The 21,042-nt window shown below is 38.0% G+C and overlaps 1 protein-coding gene across 1 annotated transcript in view; it reads left to right on the forward strand.

Annotated features, from left to right (window-relative positions):
* Nucleotides 1-21,042, forward strand: part of LOC126973712 (uncharacterized) — a 44,683-nt gene that overhangs the window by 12,741 nt on the left and 10,900 nt on the right. The window contains exons 2-4 of the mRNA XM_050821041.1: nt 7,840-8,061; nt 11,934-12,115; nt 18,412-18,552. Coding sequence (XP_050676998.1) covers nt 7,840-8,061; nt 11,934-12,115; nt 18,412-18,552 — 545 coding nt within the window. The remainder of the gene's footprint in view (nt 1-7,839; nt 8,062-11,933; nt 12,116-18,411; nt 18,553-21,042) is intronic.

A 21,042-nucleotide genomic window follows, 5' to 3' on the forward strand; every position in this document is an offset into this window, starting at 1 on the left:
CCCCTTGAACTCACACAAAAAATTTCATCAAACTCGGTCCAGCCGTCTAGGAGGAGTTCAGTGACATACACACGCACACAAGAATTATATATATAAAGATAGTAGTTTCGCCTACTATATTATATTTTAAATATAATAGTAGGGGTGGCAACCCTAGCTGTTGCTGGTACTATAAATACTACGGTTTCTTTTCAAATTTTATCGATACCCGACAGACCCTAATAGACATAATATGCTCCTCATAGAGATTCTGAATAGTTCATTATTATAACACTAGAAATAAGGAATTGCTTGTAACTAATTCTAGTAGGCTTCATAAAATACATAATAGCTGTAAGGTTAAATGTATACACTTCTATAATAAAGTCCCAGCCACAGTTCAGGCATTATCGATAAATAAATTTAAATGTTTTATAAAAAACAATGGCTCTGTCGTAAATCCTATTACTCCACAGCTGAAAATCTAAGAGATCCGACAGCCTGAGATTAGATTATGATAATTTTATAGCAATAGCAATGACAGTACAGTATTGTATATTTTTATTAAAAGGAGCGCAAAAAAAGAATGCTGGGAGAGTTTCTTGCGCCGCTTTTTCTCTCTCGAAGCGCCATTTGTTTCGAAGCGGTAGTAGTATCTAGTATATTAGAAATGACATAAAAAAGAATTCTAAAGGAATCTATTTCTATGCCTTTTATGCAAAAAACTTCCATTATTTTCTTTATATGCTGTCTTTAGTGTTAAGGCGACAATAAATGCCGGCGACCTTGAGCGATATGAGTTCACGGTTCCTATGTAACAAAGCCAATATTTTCAAAATTCTTGCGTCGAAAATGTAACATTTTAACAGGCGCAAACAGTTTAATTGCTTACAATCCTCATTATTGATTACTAATCTGAATAAATGTACCTACACAAAAAAAGTAAAAGCTATAAAAACAACTTTTATGAGAGTAATATACTAAACAAATGCATCATGCCGAGAAAAAACTTGTTTAACTGCAAAGAAAACTGGTAGTTCATAATATTCTGGAGTGATAACTTTAACCAACTATAGCTATATTTTCACAATAAAACTTGTCTAAAAACACCTTGAATTCGTGTTTTCTGTTTACTCTTCGCCTTAAGTGCGTTCATCTTCATGAACTTCATTAAGTAGCAAAATATAGAAATCTAATGGTTTTAAGTACCTACTTAAGTGTGAGCACTTGTTGCATCACTAACCGTTTTAGTCTATCTCGCAGGACACGTGTGGATTTAGTGTAAATTAAAATAGTGCTGTGAATAACCAGATCGACGACTCATTGTCCGAACCGCTCTCACCCACGGCTATAAATATCTACCTCTCTTTCTATTTATCTGTCTCACTGCTCGTTTTGCGCACCTCTATGGTTACTTGTGTTCTCTTTGTAGCAAATCATTCGCCCCCCGTTTTATCGTAAACAAATCTTAAATGCTGGCTGTTTCTGTTCTCATAATGAAGTATTTATTGCGCGGGTAATGTTCCGGCTTTGTATAATAACCTACCTCTATATACATTTAATGAATAATATATAAATCATATCAAATCCAATCAAAAACATTTTATGTTTATGTAGGTCAAGGAAGTGACACTTATGAATGTCAAGTTTTCTTTTTAAATTTACCGCCACTTCACAAAAGTCAACTTTTCGAATTCGATTTCTAATGAGAAGAAGTGGCACGAAACTCATTGCCACTAGTTCAAATCAACATTTACAGCTTCATCGTTTTGCAAATCATCTTAACTACAATATATGTAAAGGCACGCAACAAAAATACTCAAAACGTCGAATTTAGTTTCAATTATTAGCAAAGCTTTACAGAACACGTGGCAGTCTACGTCACACATTGTTCGAGACTGGCTCGAGTACGCCCACTTGGGCGTAGTATTAGTTGGCGCACTTTGCTACTACGCCTGCGGTATCTAGTTGGATCGCAGCGGTGACCAATTATCCTTAATATATGATTAAAAGTCACAAAAGTTTACGTGCGTCTAATAGATTTGAGTTTGCGAAACTACGAACAAATAAGATCCACACTATACCCACTATGTGCATGGTAATCTCTGAAATTCCGTTTTCTAACACCCCATTTATTATAGTGATGTGATATAACCGCAAAAAAATATGTCAAATGGCGAGAACTTATCGAAGTTACAACATAATAAACGCGTTGCTTATTTGAATTGAATAAAATAAAAACATATGTCAGACAAGTAAAATATTGACGCAAAAAATAATATTCCAAACACGGACGAGTAAAAAAAGAAGGACTCCGTGTCACACTTACATAACAGTGAGGCACCAAAACAAGCCGGTAAACATGTAAATACATAGCCCCACGCATACACTTACACTAAAACAAGCCGATCGGCCGCCATTATGAGATTTGCCATCGTCTGTGACAGATCAGTTTTCGTCGCAATAAAATATTTTAATAATGCCATCGTGCGTTGTGATAATGTGTAAAAACAATACTATAAAAGTATTTGTGGATATATTATGATATTTATGGGAGAATAAATTGTGTAACTAGTATACCCCGTAACCGCACACACACTAGCATAACGGTGCTTCACTTTCTAATATCACGGCGCGGAGTCCTTCTTTTTTACTAGTCCGTGATTCCAAAGTCAAATAAATTTTATACGTTTATTTAAGTTTATTTATAAGTTTATTTATTTATATAAGCGTTCTGAATCGTCACTACAAATATTTATTTTATATTACTGAATCTACCATATGTTCCGAAAAAGTAGAGCTCGTGAGAAGAACATACAAGAAACTCAACTACCAATCTTTACAATCTAATTGAATAGTTTACAATTGCTACAATATTCCATGTTGATTCTCAATATTAACCGATTAATAAAATAATTTCAAATAATAATTACTCTAGAACGAATGTGAAACAATACGGTCCTTATAATAGAATATCTACAACATTCTATGATATCAACGTTCATGACGTCGACATTTTTCACGACACGTTCATTTAGAAATAAAGTTCTAGAAAAAATAACGACAACGGTAGATAATTGTTTGTGTTAGATTGTTAATGACTTATCAATTCTTACTTTTATTCTTTGTAATTTCACACTTACCACTTTATAATTATTTACATTGTATAGTTTGTAGAATTAATATTATTATTATTATAAATCAATTGTTAATGTTAAGTTGAGTTATTGTTGTTACATCTTAAATTAATAAATAATATTGAAAGAAATATCATGTTTAACCAACCGCTTTATGCGGACTGTTTAAATAAACAATAACAAAACAAAAGTAAACACAATATTGCACATTAATTATTGTGAATTGTGCATTGGTAGGTGTTATATGACAGATAAGGCAAACGGACGATCAGGCCACTATCAGTATGCGTCACGACTACAGCTACTGGCTGAGCCTCTGTAGAACTTATGACTTATGTGTTAGGGTCTATAATAACACATTTTATTACAAGCCTTTATTGTTAATATAATTACATCTACAACGCAAAAGGACTTTTTCCAATGGCGCCTTTGAGTATTCAACCAAAGTAGACGGTATTTAGTTCTTCATAATGAAAGTACGGCGCGTGCAATATGTTTTATTTAGCATATTTATTTATTTATTAAAAATACACAGAATGTAACATTACAGCTTATATCTAAAGCGTTATAAAGATACTATACTAAAGAAAAAAACAATCAGAATTACAAAACTAGGTATCTTATTTTATAGAGCTTACAAGTTACAATATAATATTTGAGAGTATGATTCTATGATCAGGGGCGTGCATATCACATAGGCAATTAGGCAGTGCCTACCTCGTTATACACCGAAATAAATATAGCACTAGTGTTAAAGTTGATTTAGTTTAATTTGGTTCCGTTATTTTATAACCAAACTTCTATTTAACACGCAGTAATAACATTTTTCTTTATGCTAGATTTTAGATGCTTATGGTAAGTATTCCAAAGCTCAACTACGACTAGTTAGATCCATAGTGTCTACCTTACTAGAAAATCAATGCAAGCCCCTGAATATTATATATATAAAATATACATATCTATGGTCACACGAATAAAGCATCAAAGAAATATATTCCAAACTTACAATAAGAACCAAATTTTATGCAATTGTTTAAATTAAGCATTAGCTACGTACGCGATAGACACACTACTTAAATAATTAAATTGAACTTAGTATCAAAAAATGTTGTCTGTACTAAATACACATGTCAGAAGTGAACTTCTTTGGAAAACTCATTTTTAAATCTCGTTTCTATTAATTATCAAATGTTTTTGTCAATATTATTAATTATAAGATGTTCTACTTACTCGCGGCCACGCGCTTAACCCAAACGATACGACGCTAGTAGGAAAGATGTTCTACTTTTTCGCGGCCACGTGCTAATCCTGCACAATACAACGCTAGGAAAGAAGATGTTCTACTTCCTTGCATCTACGAGCTAATCCTGCTCGATACAGAGCCAATGGGGTAGATGTTCAACGTATTCACGGCCGCGCGCTGAACCCTCGAGAACCTCGGATACGATATCCATACTGTTGAAATCATAATTTTTCGCGGCGGCCATCTTGAATTTCAAAAATGATCCCAAATTCGTTCTCTGCACCCTCGAGAACCTCGGATACGATATCCGTATTGTTGAAATCATAAATTTGCGCATCGGCCATCATGGATTTCTAAAATGATGCCAAATTTGTTCTCTGCACCCTCGAAAACCTCTGATTCGATCTCAATATTGTTGAAATCATAATTTTGCGCATCGGCCATCTTGGATTTCAAAAATGATCCCAAATTCATTCTCTGCACCCTCGAGAACCTCGGATACGATATCCATGATATTGAAATCATAATTTTGCGCGGTAACCACGTTGAATTGCAAATACAAAATGGCGCGTAACCGAAAATCGTCACGATTTGCTATAAAATTTCTCTCATACGTCGATAAAGAAGTTTCACTTCAATAACCATTATTTTTAATTAACATTAGCTAACAATCAATAAAAGTTAGGGAGTGGCATGTTTTTCATTATTCAGTTATTATTATCATTCTTAATATCATTATGAAGCTCTACGTATGCGACGTTGTCAATTTTCTCCTTAGGGTATGTTACTTTGATAATCGCTAATAATTTGTATGATAAATTAAAAACTACAAAAGGTGAACTTATAAAGGTCATACTTTCGATTCCAATACGAGGTCTCGTTATGGGAATTCAATATAATAAACAAGTATAATGAAAGTAATTGTAAATTGCGTCTCCAGTTGGTTTTATACTCTAAGCATGTACAGTAAAATACAACGCAAATTACTTATACTGCTCGTTGCTGGTGCGTGAGTCGTATTCCCTCGCGCAGTGCTCGGTGCGGTTTTATGCAACAGCGCTGACATTGAATAACAGTGTGTATGCAAATAAAAATATCCTACTGACTTATGTTCATTGTTTTAAGTACGATACAACTGAGAGTATTGAATTCAGAGTTGTTAAAAAGCTCGAGTCTCCATCCTCGAGCCCTAGTTTTTTTTTAATGAAAATAAGGGACAAGACGTGCCCATTAAAATGCAGTGCCGCTCAGGATTCTTGAAACTAGTGATGGGCCGAACATGGGTTTCACCGAATACGAACATTCGGCCGAATATTCGGTAAAACTTTTACCGAACCGAATATTCGGCCGAATATTGGGTACATTTGATTCCGTTCCGTCGCACAACTGCAGGTCTAAACTTGTTTACGCTAAGCGTGTATATCTGTTTTATATCTCACTAGACTATAATTAAGTTCCTAACTCTAAATGTGTAGATTAAGTGATTGATCTCTTAAATTACAACCTGAAAAGTACAAACAAATTACTTATTTTCTTTATAAAGAACTATATTGGTTGAATAGGATAGCTTTAAAAGTTTAATATCAATAAATATATTTTGCGACGCTATGCTGAGTAGAAACTAGAAAAAAATATTATTCATAATCTACTAAGGTGTTGTGATTTGATTAAGATATTCTCTAACACAATAAAGACTGATCGAAATAAATATCTTGTTTATTTTCCTTCAATTAAGACCTGATTATAATATATTATTCTAAAGAGTTTACACAGCAGCCTAATCCCAAAACAGCTAGACAGTAGATACCTATATTTTGCATTAAGTTGTTATCTTTTTACCAACCTACTTTAATTGAAAATAAAGCTTCAGTGACGACAAAAACAGAAAGCTATACTCTAAAATACTTACCTCATTACACTGTACATTCAAATCATGATAATACACGGGTCAATAACAGTAAAAACTTTGAGTATCACTTTGCCGAATATTACGTGATTCAGCCGAATATTCGGCCGAATATGAATATTCGGTAAAGCTGCCGAATATGCCGAATACCGAATATAAAACGAATATTCGGCCCATCTCTACTTGAAACCCCCAAAAATTCTGACCGGCACTACAACTGCGCGCGTCACTTTGAGGCTAGATGTTAAGTTTCATTTGCCCAGTAATTTCACTAGCTACGGCGCCCTTCAGACCGAAACACAGTAATGCTTACACATTACTGCTTCACGGCTGAAATAAGCGCCGTTGTGGTACCCATAATCTAGCCGACATCCTGTACAAAGGAGCCTCCCAATGTTCGACTCGAATCTTTTATTTACGACTCTTGAGCCTTCATGGCTCGAGCCTTTAAGACCTTCAAGCCCTCAGAGCTCGAGCTTTGAAGACCCAGTAGCTTCGACACGGAGCTCGAGTTCCCGCCTCGGAGCTCATTTCTCACAACACTAATTGAATTACCTACATAGTACTTTTAATGACTAGCAGAGCCGACGCATGTGATCCAGTCCCACCGCTGCTTCAATTATAAAAAACTTTAAATTTTACTTACTGAATATGAAATGTTTGGTTTAATGGTTCTTATATTATATTCGACCAGACTAAGAAAAAAATAATTACAACATAAATCGCGCAGAGTCATCAAGACGAAAAGATAGCAACTAAAAATCATGCGCATATTTTGATCAAAACCGGTTTTGCCATTTATAAGTATTTGTGTAAATGTTTTCCCATAATAAAATAGTTATTTTTTTACATTTAAGTCGGTTCGATTCTCAGACGAGGCAAGTAATTTTTAGAAAATCTTTGAATGCCGAATTAATAAGTTTTAAAAATAACATAAAGTCTTCTTTCAGTAAAATAGCCTATCTTCGATATTTAAGGTACTTTCCCTTCATGTCCCATAACTTTGGGACACCCTGTATATTCTGAGTAGCATATGATTCGCCGAGATCTGGTTTGAAACACTTTGCTGATAAATGTAATAGCTTAAACACATGATCGGATTTGGTACCGCCAAACCATCGGACGTGGTCCGGTACTGAACCTTATTCGATGGTATCTCGCATTGTCTGTGTGTATGGTATGGTTCCTGGTTCCATGGTGTGTGAATATAGTCCGCTATCAGACCGCCTCCGATGGTTCGGCTGTACCAAATCCGATCATTTATTGGTAGCTTTAGGCCTTACAGTTTTTCTTCATATTGTTCAAAGTCAAAGTAAACTATATATAATTACTGGGCAAATGAGACTGTGTGTGTGATTGAGGTAAGCAGTGAATGTGTTAACATCTTATGTCTCAAGGTGACGAGCGCCGTAGTGCCGCTCAGAATTTTATTTTTTTGAAGAATCCTAAGCGACACTGCATTGTAATTTGCAGGGCGTATCAATTACCATCATCTGAACGCCCTCGTCTCGTCCCTTATTATCATAATTTCTTTTTATCGAATTCAGCCTCAATGAAGTTATTGTTTGTTCCAGGGTTCTGGTGGCCTACTTGGCCACCGCCTCCTTGTTCAGGACGGCACGCTCGCAGCCCATCCTGTGTAAGTTCGACGCCCAGTGCCAGAGTGGGTTCTACTGCGTGCCCGAAGTCTATGTCTGCATGAAGTGTCTCAACTGCGAGCAGCTGAAGCGAGATCCCCCACTGGGACCGCCTTCCTGTATTAAATCTGTCTCCGAGTGTGGAGAATGCTTTAAGGGGTAAGTGATTTAACAGCATTTTGACGACCGAGTCTTGCTCGGTTTTTTGAGAAGGTACAAATCTTGAACAAAAATAAACTAATAGGACATCTGGATTCGAACCGAGGTCTTCTGCTTTCCGGATCACCCAGTGTCCCATCTGAGCTATTATAATATAATAATATTGACACACTTTTCACACAAATTATCTTGCCCCAAGTTAAGCATATAAAGCCTGTGTTATGGGTTACAAGACAATGATATATTAAATACGATATACTTACTTAAACATACATAAATTCATATAAACATACATAAATACATTTAAACATCCATGACTCGGAAACAAACATCCATATTAATTATATAAATGCTTGCACCTACCGGTATTCGAACTCGGGACCTCTAGTTTAGTAGGTAGGATCGCTAACCACTCTATTATAGTCTTCTACTCATTAAAACACGGATAAAACTAGATTTTTAAAATTGAAACCTAGCTAGATCGATTTCTCGCCCCCGAAACTACCTGTATACTAAATTTCATTCAAATCGTTGGAGCCGTTTCCGAGATTCAGATTATATATATATTTATATATACAAGAATTGCTCGATTAAAGATATAGGTGTGGCAAACTTGCAGGAGACATCCGTAACAACAGGTGTCAAGAGATGCGTTGCCGGCCTTATACTCTTTTCTTGAAGGGCCCTAAGTCGTATCGGTTCGGGAAAACAGCAGCCGGTAATTGATTCCACAAAGTGGCTGTGCGAGGCAAGAAATCTCGTGCATAACGCGCTGTTGTGGAATGCCAGACGTCAACGTGATGCGGAAACCCACTGTTGCGGGAGTTAAGGTCGAGATTTGTTTGAGGTGATTGATTTAAAAGAAAACACGTGTAGTTGATACTACGCTGTATGGGACACTTATGTAAAAACAAAGTAATGCATAACACCAACCCATAACTAGGTATTGAAAACGGATCGCATCCACCCACCAAATGCACCAGTTATGCAAAAAATAAGCAGCTAACCTGATTCCTGCCGCTGAATTCCACCTTCGCACGACACGCCACAAGTTAGGATATCATCCTCACCATCTGGATGTGTGGCGATCCTTCACAGTGCGGTTTTCAAGGAGACTTCTTCCACGTACTACAAAGCTGTGGAATGAGCTTCCTTGTGCGGTGTTTCCGAGACGATACGACATGGGTGTCTTCAAAAAAAGCGCGGACAGCTTCCTTAAAGGCCGGCAACGCTCTTGTGATTCCTCTGGTGTTGCAAGAGAATGTGGGCGGCGGTGATCTTAACACCAGTACCCGTACGCTCGTTTATCCTCCTATTCCATAAAAAAAAGCTAATACAATACCATAGATAATAATAATAATAATAATAATATTGACCCTCTTTTACATAATAAAATATATACTTGTCCCAAACTAAGCTCAGCGTGTACTTTGGATGCAAATAAACAATATATTTAATACGCTATCCATATGTCTGTAAACATACAGACATAAATACGAATATAAATGACCATCATAAAGGACGACACTTAAAAAACAGTTTTAAGGAAGTCGAGGACAAACGAGCGTATGTGTCACCTACGCTCCCGTTCTCTTGCAACACTAGAGGAATCACAGGAGCGTTTCCGGCCTTTTCGAAAAGTGTAGGCGCTTTTTGTAGGTATGCCCATATTGACTCATCACGATATCTCTGGAACTGTAAGACGTAGAGACTTGAAATTTGTTAGGAATATTCCTTTCGCCGAGTAGAGGTCAGCTAAGAAAGGACTTAAAAGAAATGCCACTCGCAAGATTTTTTAGGCGTTACTTTGCGGAAATCCATAATTATATAAATGATTTGACTTTTGAGTTTTCTTTAGTGCTAATTCCGCCAATATTTGTTTTTAAACAATTCGACACGTGTTTCGCCTCTACACGAGGCATCTTCAGGACGTGTTGTCTCATCAAAATCTGGCACGAGACATACAATGTTGTTTGAACCAAACGTTTTGGGCTGCCAGACGCTGAAGCTTGGTCAACTCGTGTATGTACTCTCATTTGTATATATGTAACGTTATTAAAATTGCATAAAAAGGACCTAGTTTCGCATCTCAACTTGGATTGGATTATAAACCATTAAACTACACCACATCTGGAGTCTATTGTTTGTACAATTATCCAAGCGAGCCGGTAATATGACGAATGAAACAATACACCGAACAGTGTACGTACTGTGATCGACCACCTGCCTTTTGTAATAAGTAATTATTGTAGCACTTAATTAGTTATTATTATGTTTTAATGTCGCTACCAGCGGACGAGTATACTCGCTCGATAGTAGATGACCGCCGCTAATAAAAAATTCAATTCAATTATTATTTTAACACGTATTATATAGGCCGACGAGTACGTCTACCTCGGACAAACAATCCGTTAGTTAGGCAGGTCCAATTTCGCGAAGAGGTCACTCGTCGAATCCAACTCGGATGGGCAGCGTTCGTCTGAAGACGAAGGTTTTCAACTTGTGTGTGGTGCCAGTGATGACTTACGGTACGCAGACGTGGTCGCTAACTATGGGCCTTATGAGAAAGCTCATGGTCGCTCAGAGGGCAATGGAGAGGTCTATGCTCGGAGTTTCCCTGGGAGATCGAATCAGAAATGAGGAGATCCGTAGGAGAACCAAATTTACCTACATAGCCCAGATGAAAGCCAAACTGAAGTGGCAGTGGGCAGGGCATATACAGGGGTCGACGGACAGAAGGCCGTTGGGGTAGGAAAGCCCTCGAATGGTGACCACGTACCTGAAGACGCAGTGTTGGTAGGCCCCCCACAAGGTGGACCGACGATCTGGTCAAGATCGCCGGAATACGTTGGATGAGGGCAGCGCAGGACCGATCGTCGTGGAAATCTTTGGGGGTGGCCTTTGTTCAGCAGTGAATGTCTTCCAGCTGATGATGATCATGAAGATAGGTCAAATATTAAATATTTTGTAATTTTTTATAATACATTTGCTAGAAACTAATTTTTTCAGTAAAATCTATGCAAAGCGATGAAACCAAAATTTGCAAATGTAAATAAATCACAAGAAAAACCTCAACGAGTCATTGCGAAGGGACAGGTTAAAAAAATATTCTTGTTGCCCGAAAATGAGAAACTGACCCCGCACCTTGGCTGTTATTTGACCATATTAACACGAATATATAAATATATATTAACACAAAAATATAACAAAACGTCATATTTCACTAGCTTATTCTATGGTATAAAATAATTGATTAAAGACCTAAAACAACAGCGCCGCAAAGAATTAAACGTTAGTAGACAAAGTGGTTACAAACCATGTTTATACAATAGATATTATTAAACTAAGAATTATCAAAATATGTATGTAGTGGTTATTAAAATGCTTGGCCTACAACTAATGCCCAATAAGGCGTTTTAATCAGCGTCGAAATAAAGATCTAGACGAGCAGGACGTTCAGCTGATGGCAATTGATACGCACAACCCATTACAATGTAGCGCCGCTCAGGATTCTTGATAAACCCAAAATTTCTGAGCGGCTCTACAATTGCGCTCGTCTACTTGAGACATAAGATGTTAAGTCTGATTTGCCCAGTAATTTCACTAGCTGCGACGCCCTTCAGACCGAAACACAATAATGCTCTCTCACATTACTGCTTCACGGCAGAAATAGGCGCCGTTGAGGTACCCATAATCTAGCCGGCATCCTGTTCCGGTAAAATTGGCATTAAATGGCAATGCAGAGATAAATGCTGCTTCAATAATATCGCGATGATTGGTCGCTTCGGTTACACTCTGATCTCAAAGGTGAAACTCTCAAACTTTTATGTTGCATCAGCAATTTTATATCCTCAAATATTTTTTGTGAATAGATTGATGAAGGATCTGCGTGGTGATGTGAACTCGGAGTGTGTGGTGGGGGAGGCCAGAGGGCCGGAGTCGCTGCCGTATTACGTGTGGGTGGGCATCGGCGCCGCGCTGCTCATCCTGGCGCTCCTGGTGTGCTTCGTGGTCAACATGCTGCGGAACAACTCCACCTTCAAGATACGTGCCTGTAAGTAGACCTGCTTTCAAAGACATTTAAAGATATTAGACCTACAATACAAATTGTTACAATGAAGTACTAGTCAACCATTTTTTAATGAAATTAACCAATCACATCGCTTCCCGCCAATGTGTCAGGGACACTGTATAATGTATATTATACGACTCAGTTCTATGATAATTCTGTTGTAGCAGCAACTCTTATTGTTGGTCTATCTATTCTTGTTTTTGTCTACAACCAGTAGCCACTTTCTTGTATGAATGAAAAAATATAGAGAAACAGAGTTTGCTCTGAGACTAATAAATAATGCAGTTATAAAATGTTTCAGACGGCAAGAACTTATAACTATGCTCTGTTATTAATAAACGCGATGTAAAGTTATTCTAAGTTTAATTTTTTTGTCTTTATCTTACCTTTGTCACTACAGGGTTACATGACAGCGAGAAGTTATTTTAAACTTGGAGTAAGTTTACACTGCGTTGATTAATAATGCAGATGGTGCATAATATTATAATATTATGATGGTTGTTTGCTTTTGATGTGTCTTATTTCAGATTAAATATAATTTCTTGTATGTGCTATGTTAATATTTTTTTATAGATTTTTTATACATGATATTTTATATATTTTCTAAACCTAGCCACGTACCTCCGCAGAATTTCTTACGGTATAATTAAAAGGCTGAAGCGTTGCACTGCCATCTTGTAGCAAGTTGTAGCAAAATGCGAAAATATATTTCTTGTGCTCATGTATAGGAATATGCGTTTTCATAATGCTGATCAACAGATCAGTTTAACTTGGTGGATTAAAATGTTGATTCTTAGCGGCAGTACGGCGCTCGTCTCCTCGAGACGTAAGATGTTAAGTCTCATTTGCCCAGTAATTTCACTCGTTACGGCGCCCTTCTTATTACTGATTCACGGCAGAAAAAGGCGTCGTTGTGGTACCCATAATCCAGCCCGCTTCCTGTGAAAAGAAGCCTCCCACTGGTAAACATCTACATCTGGTTATGAGTTACGAGTTACGACAGAGTGGGGGAGGTGGGAGAACATTGTACATCTCATTCAGAAACGAGATTGATATCAATTGTTCATCACAAGTGGATGATTCATTTAGCAGTTCTTTCCAATCATTTGCATTCTTAGTTAAACCTGTCGAAACATGTGAAACTGTAAGATTGTACCATCGTAACATACCATGTTTATACGCAAATAAAGAATTTGATTGATTGATTGATTAGACTGACCTTCGCTCCTTAGAAATACATTTGATGTAGACAGCTAGTCTAGTAGTGCGTAAAGTAGGTCTACCGAGTAGATGAGTAAGCGACCTTGATACTCATGACTCCATAATAATTATATATTAAAAGCATTTGTAATGCGTGGATGTGGCATTTCTTTATCATCTCTCATTGGCCTACATTTATGACCCCATTGTCCGCAATGCACTTCACACGGACCAGTCATATTCTAATTGTGGAAAAACCGTGCGGTTTGATCAAAAATATTATTCATGTTAAGACGCATATACATACATTCCATATTCTACATACACAGATACGATATCGTTAAAATTTTGCATTTATGCATCACTTTCTTTTGATTAGATAAGATTGTTTGGGGGTCACCAAGGATACCTTGTCTCGGAAAATAATCCAAGAATTATCCACTGCGCAAAAAGAAAGTTGAAAAGTTTTTACGACTGTTATAAGATATTTCTCTGAATTTTATATTTATTAATTGACAAAGTAATTTTGTGTGTATGATAGTAATATTATCAAGGCTTATACACTTAATTTAAAATATAAATATGGCGAAAGACTTTATTGGGATCCCTCGATGTATGACTCTTGAAAATGTGTATCGTTCGTTGAAGTGATCAAATTTTACAAAATGTTGAACCCAAATCCAAAAATGATAAATATACTGTTCGGCTAATAGAATTAGGTTAATAAGAGGTTCAAATACTTACCTCCAGTTCGGTGGCTGATTTGAACATGTACCGTGAATGGATGAAAATATATTGACTGCACACAGACAGTAATAAGATTTCCTTTCATAAAATCTTTTTTGAGATATTTTTGTGTTTATAAACGCAAGCCATTGTCTGTGTTTATATTTTTATTTTATTTTAGTACCCATTTGGGTGAACAATAGTTTTACAATCATATCGCCACAAGGTATTTAATATTAATTTTGCATTGGCGTATGGTCTGTCCCAATTGGTTGAGTCGCCAACGCGGCTCCCGGATGTGGATAGCCACATGCCGTCCTTATTGGATCTTCTGCTGACTACACATCCCGATGGTTACCAGGTCTTTGTCGACGCCCCTCTCGGAACGTCCGACCATTGCCTGGTCAGGAGTGTAGTGCCTATCCGACGCCAACGTCGCAGACCACCAGCGACCCGCCGCGTTTGGCACTACAAGTCAGCAGATTGGGATAGGATGCGTTCCTTTTTTGCATCCTACCCTTGGGGCAGGGTTTGTTTCCCTTCGGATGATCCTAGTGCCTGCGCCGTTGCAGTAGCCGATGTGATACTACAGGGTATGGATATTTTTATACCAAACTCTGTAGTACCCATCGGTGGCAGATCACAGCCCTGGTTCGATGCGTCTGTTAAAGCAGCATCTGACTGCAAAAAACAGGCGTATCGAACTTGGGTTGCGGCGCTGGGCACAAAGGATCCGAACTGCACAGTTCTTAAGAGGAAATACAACCGTGCCTCCAGATTTTTTAAGCGGCAAATCGCCCGTGCAAAGTCAAAACACGTCGTCAAAATCGGCGAGCAGCTTTCCAGTTACCCGACCGGAACACGCAAGTTCTGGTCGTTGTCGAAAGCTGCTCTTGGTAACTTCAGCTAGCCGTTGCCGCCGTTGCACATGAGGAATGACACCCTGGCCCATACGGCAAAAGAGAAAGCCGATCTCTTGTGCACTCTTTTCGCCTCCAACTCGACTCTTGACGACAACGGAAAAACACCGCCGACCATCCCGCGGTGTCAGAGCTCTATGCCTGAAGTACAGTTCAGACAGAAAACTGTTAGGCGAGCTCTGTTTTCGTTGGACGTCAGGAAGTCGAGCGGGCCGGATGGCATTTCTCCAATCGTGCTTAGAACGTGTGCCCCTGAGTTGACGCCGGTGCTAACGCGTTTATTCCGGCACTCTTATTCTAAAGGCGTAGTCCCTGACTCATGGAAGTTAGCCCTTGTCCATCCGATCCAAAAAAAAGGAGACAGTTCGGATCCGGCAAACTACAGGCCTATTGCTATTACCTCCCTGCTCTCCAAAATCATGGAGAGCATAATTAGCCGTCAGCTCTTGGTATATCTAGAGGGTCACCAGTTGATCAACGACCGACAATACGGGTTTCGCCATGGTCGGTCGGCAGGTGATCTTCTGGTATACCTAACACATAGATTGGCAGCGGCTATTGAAAGCAAGGGGGAATGCCTGGCAGTTAGCCTGGATATAGCGAAGGCCTTTGATCATGTATGGCACAAGGCGCTCCTCTCCAAACTTCCATCATTTGGGCTTCCCGAGAGCTTGTGCAAGTGGACCTCCAGCTTCCTCACTGGGCGCAGCATACAGGTCGTTGTCGACAGATATTGCTCGAACCCGAAGCCCGTGAATGCTGGAGTGCCGCAAGGCTGTGTGCTGTCTCCCACGCTGTTTCTTCTGCATATCAATGATATGTTGGACACCTCCAACATATATTCAGACGATAGCACTGGTGATACACTGGCCATGCAGGTCTCTCTCGGGAAATCGTCGACCAGTGCCGGGAGAAACTTGTGTCTTCTATCGAGTCCTCTCTTGAGAAGGTTGCGGAATGGGGAAAATTGAACCTTGTCCAATTTAACCCCCAGAAGACTCAAGTTTGCGCGTTAACCACAAAAAAAACCCCATATGTCGTATCACCGCTCTTCGAGAACACTTCTCTTAAAGCCGCGCCTAGTATCGGAATACTGGGTCTCGAAATCTCGAGCGATTGCCAATTTCGTGGTCATCTGGAAGGCAAAGCCAAATTGGCTTCAAAGAAACTGGGCGTCATTAATAGAGCACGGCAATACTTCAAGCCGGCCCACATACTAGCGCTCTACAAAGCGCAGGTCCGGCCACACATGGAGTATTGCTGTCATCTCTGGTCTGGCGCACCCCAGTATCAGCTCGATCCATTTGACCGCGTGCAACGCAGGGCAGCTCGAATTGTCGGGGACCCAGTGCTCTGTGAACGGCTGGATCACTTGGCGTTGCGTAGAGACGTCGCTTCATTGTGTGTCTTCTACTGCATTAACCACGGGGAGTGTTCCGAAGAGCTGTTTAACCTGATTCCTGCCGCCGAATTCCACATTCGCACGACACGCCACAAGTTAGGATATCATCCCCACCATCTGGACGTATTGCGGTCCTCCACAGTGCGGTTTTTAAGGAGCTTTCTTCCACGTACTACAAAATTGTGGAATGAGCTTCCTTGTGCGGTGTTTCCGGGACGATACGACATGGGTACCTTCAAAAAAAGCGCGTACACCTTCCTTAAAGGCCGGCAACGCTCCTGTGATTGCTCTGGTGTTGCAAGAGATTGTGGGCGGCGGTGATCATTTAACAACAGGTGACCCGTACGCTCGTTTGTCCTCCTATTCCATAAAAAAAAAAGGTATAAAGAACTTGGGAGTTGCAGAGATACTAATGACATAGTATACAATTTAAGAAGAAAAGTGAACAATAAATCAATATCTATTGCTTAGCACACGCCTAAGGAACGCTTGTATTGAAGAGGTCAATATAAAAATTGTTTGGATACTTTGTTAAAAGTCTCGCCAGTAGTCACAAAAATGAAGAAGAATTTTGACGATAATAACTTGACGTTATAGGAACAATGAAATTTCATTTTATGAATCGCACTTGGATGGATTAAATTTGCGAAATGTATATTTGATAATTCAAAGGCAATAAATATATATTATTATTTATATATTCATTCAATACGTATGTATAATTGCACAATAATCATTTTTTAAAGAGTTTTAATGTTTTTGAAGTCTTTGCAGTTTCTCATTGCGAATGCAAGAGCTTAGAACGCTCTATTAGTTAGTTTATCGCTATTGGTGTCAAAAATAATTTTGGTGTAAAACACCGAAGTACATGTATAATGCGTTTGCTGTTGAACTTTTGCTCAATTGTATACAAGCCTATTTGGGCAAGAAGTGTATAATCGAAAGAAACTGTATTGCGTATGCGACTGAAGGACAAGACCGAGCACTTATGGGGATTAAGATCAAGAATATTGGCAATACAGTACTCCTTGAAACGTGACAAGTCAATTTGCAGAGCTAAAACGCCGTTTCAATTTTTGATGCACTCATAAAGTTTTATATCGGCAGCAAAAAAGAGCTGCTTTAATTTAATAGGTTTTTGGAATTCATTAATAAAAATAACGAACAGGAGTGGTCCAAACGGAGAACCCTGAGAGACGCCGCCAGGGATAGATGTCCAACCTGAAATGTAACAACTGATTACAATTGCTGTTTGTGATCTTTTATCAACGTATAAAGCAAAACCATTGCAGAAGTTTACCTCTTACTCCTATTCCGTGCAAGTTCTGAAGTCAGATTGAATGGTCTATTCGGTCCAAGGCTTTATTATAGTCTATGTAAATGGGGGGGTTACATGACGACCTTGGTCCTTGCAGAATGTGACGAAATCGTTGAGGAGAAACAGATTAGAAAATGTTAATTGTCCATGAAGAGAGCTATGCTGGCAATATAAAAACTGCGTTTAAGTAGGGCTAAGCAATTGGGTGTGGATAATCTTTTCAAATATTTTTTAGATAATACACAGTTTAGATATTGTCCTATAGTTACATTTGTCTTATATCCTTAGAATCCTTATGTACACGTGTGATTAATGCTTATTTCGATATTATTGGTACACGCCAAGCATATTTATGCATTTAATAAATAGGAATGTTAGTGGAATATATAATATAGTCTTAAAGCAGTGAGAAAACAAGCAGGCAAACAGTCTGGTCGAGCCTACCTTGAGGCATCAAGCTTAGACAGCAACCTACAAACTTCCTCCATAGAGATTTTGACAGAACTAATGTCTGGTACAGAAGCAGGAGGATTGGAAGCTAGTCCACTACCTTGACTTGAGTTATTATTGAGAGAAGCCGAGTGGAAATAAATTGAAAAGGCCTCGCAGAGTCCACCAGTAGTCGCATATTTATCAGGCATGGAATTTGGCTTAGATTGCACTATTACGCAGATGTAGTGGAAGTATTTTTACAGTAATTACAACATTTCAGCGACCCGTACGTCGGTGCAGTCTCCGTGCAACAGGAACGGTGTGACGGCGAGCGCGCCGGAATTACCGCCGCCGTACAACGCGCATTACACGCCCGTGCGGCCATCATCACCGCCGCCGCCCGAACAAGATGCGCAGGAAGGTCAGTGACACTTTTATGGCCCTTAAACCTATTTTCAAATGAACCACAAACAAGCCTTATAATACCAAAAGTGTCACACTTATAAGAAGTCCACTTTTGGAGTAAATGATTAAAAATATATTTTCCTGTTATGATTCCTATATTCAAAGTTAGACCTTAGATAAAACATTGGTGAAAACTGCTTTCAATTCCATGTTATAGCAGTTATAGAAGTAACATGTGTATCGCGTGTTACGAGTACAAACAGACATAGAAATTCAAATATTTTTATTCATAATAAGATGTGACATCAATTATTGAAAGTCAAAAACTACCACCCATTCCAAAATGAATGCCTCAGATCTGAGAAGAACGGGCGCAACAAAATCAGCGGGCTTTTTTATATATATAAAATATGTTGCTATGGGTTCTGTTGTTCCAATAAAGATCGCGACTCCATATGAGTTATTCTTCAATATCAACATTAATACAGAAATCGGTCTGTTACAGTTTTTTTATATTATACTTATATTGATTCTTTAACACGTCCGTCTCTCGGGAGTAGGCTATGTTTATTCGTTATATGATCCAAATTCTCGAACAAGAAATACTGCCCAACAAATCATAATGGGATCTACTCAGAAATCACAAAGAAACACGTGATATATAGTTTAATTTATTCTTTATGTTGATGACGTGTAACTCGATCGGTACAGCCAACCTTGAGCGTAAAAAAGCGTATTGAAATGACGCGCAAAATCAACTTTAAAGTTATCATTTTTCTCGGAAACAAATATTAAAGAATTAAATGGCTGAATTCTATTAATTTTGAATAACCTTCCATCAAATAAAGATATTACTCTTATTCAAACAGATTATCACAATTTTTTTTATTGATATAAAGAAAAATTTAATATCAGATAATAAAATAATTTGGTGTGATATGCGTAGGTACTTACGTATAGGATGATATATATAATATATCATCCTATACGTAAGTACACCAAGAAGGACACAAGGTGTACAGACACCAAGAAGGCATATCTATTTACTTAATTCCACTAGGAATTTGTGGTAGTTTCACCATTAAATCTGATTATGCTTTCGAAAGAAGCATAAGGTCATTCTTACATTAAAAGCGACTACCGACAGGGACTAGCAGCAAGATTTGTGGACAAGAATTGAGAGACTTCTCACCGGAAAAGCGTCTCCTAAACACAACGCCAAAATACAATCATTTTCAGACAGCTTAATGGATCATTGTTGAAAGACAGATTGCCAAGACGCAGAATACAAAAAGAAAAAAAAAGCGACTACCAGTTGAAGCTCATCTTAATCGGCCCTTTTATAGATAATTCGAACCGTACCAATAGAAAAAATATTAAATATATTTTAATGCTCTAATTTTGTCATTATAAACATGTCTGACAGTCCGACGGACGGTCAGTCAGGAGTCTTAGGAATAGGACTTCCTTTATTTGTCTCTGAGAAGTCAACACCAACTGTCAACTCCAAATGTCACAAGAGGCTGCTGAAAACCAGTGTTGTGTTGGTGTCTTCTGCAATAACACAATAATGTAATTTAAGCAGGGAATCACGCGCCCCACAGTTCTTTTTAATATTTTTAATAATTTTTGTTACTCATCTCTTCTAATTCAATAGTTTAATATTGTAATTAATAATAATAATAATTTTATTGCTAATAAAGTGTTCTATTCTATTGCGGGTACGAATCCATAAATATCTATTTAAATAGACAGAGTGTTCGTAAAGGAACAAAGGTTCTAGAAACTGACAAAATATATGTAAACTACATAAATAAAACGGTTGACTCAGTAGTAAAGAGCGCTCTCACGGAACGTGAGAGGTCGCGCGTAAAGTTCGAGTCCCGCATCGTTCATTAATTTTGTTTTCAGTTTTATTTGTGTAATACGTAAACTATTTTTCTAATATTAGTCAAATAATTGTTGTACCAATGGAAGTTTTATTCGTTTCTTTTATTCAGTTTACGAAGTGTAGCAGTAATGTCAATTCCTAATGATAATCTTGATCAATGTATCATACTCTGTGTTCTCTCCGACGACCTTGTGGCTGTCCTTGAGTCAGGTTCAAAAAGCTGCAATGAAAGTGAATCACCGTTGACGTCAGTTACGTCCTACTTTTTGCTTTATTTGCATTTTAATATGTCATTACATTACGCAGTATCAAAACTTGTTCGGATTTTAGTTGCGACACCTAGAATATGTCGTTAACTTATTCAGTACCAGGATATACGTTAATATGTGGGAGATATTCGTGTAAAAATGTTGATAAATCTTTTCATTATTATAGAGTTTCGGATAATTCGTAGGGTTTGTAGACTTTTGATGATTTTAAAATGAAGAAGAAAGAAGAAACCTGTTTATTTCTAACGCATAGTACCTTCAAGTAAATACAAAAGACTTGAAAATTATAATTTTAACAGAAACAAAATTGTGGAATATTATTTCGTATACGCCACAACGTACTAAT

The sequence above is a fragment of the Leptidea sinapis genome, chromosome 30, assembly GCF_905404315.1.
Source record: "Leptidea sinapis chromosome 30, ilLepSina1.1, whole genome shotgun sequence".
Lineage (NCBI taxonomy): Eukaryota > Metazoa > Arthropoda > Insecta > Lepidoptera > Pieridae > Leptidea > Leptidea sinapis.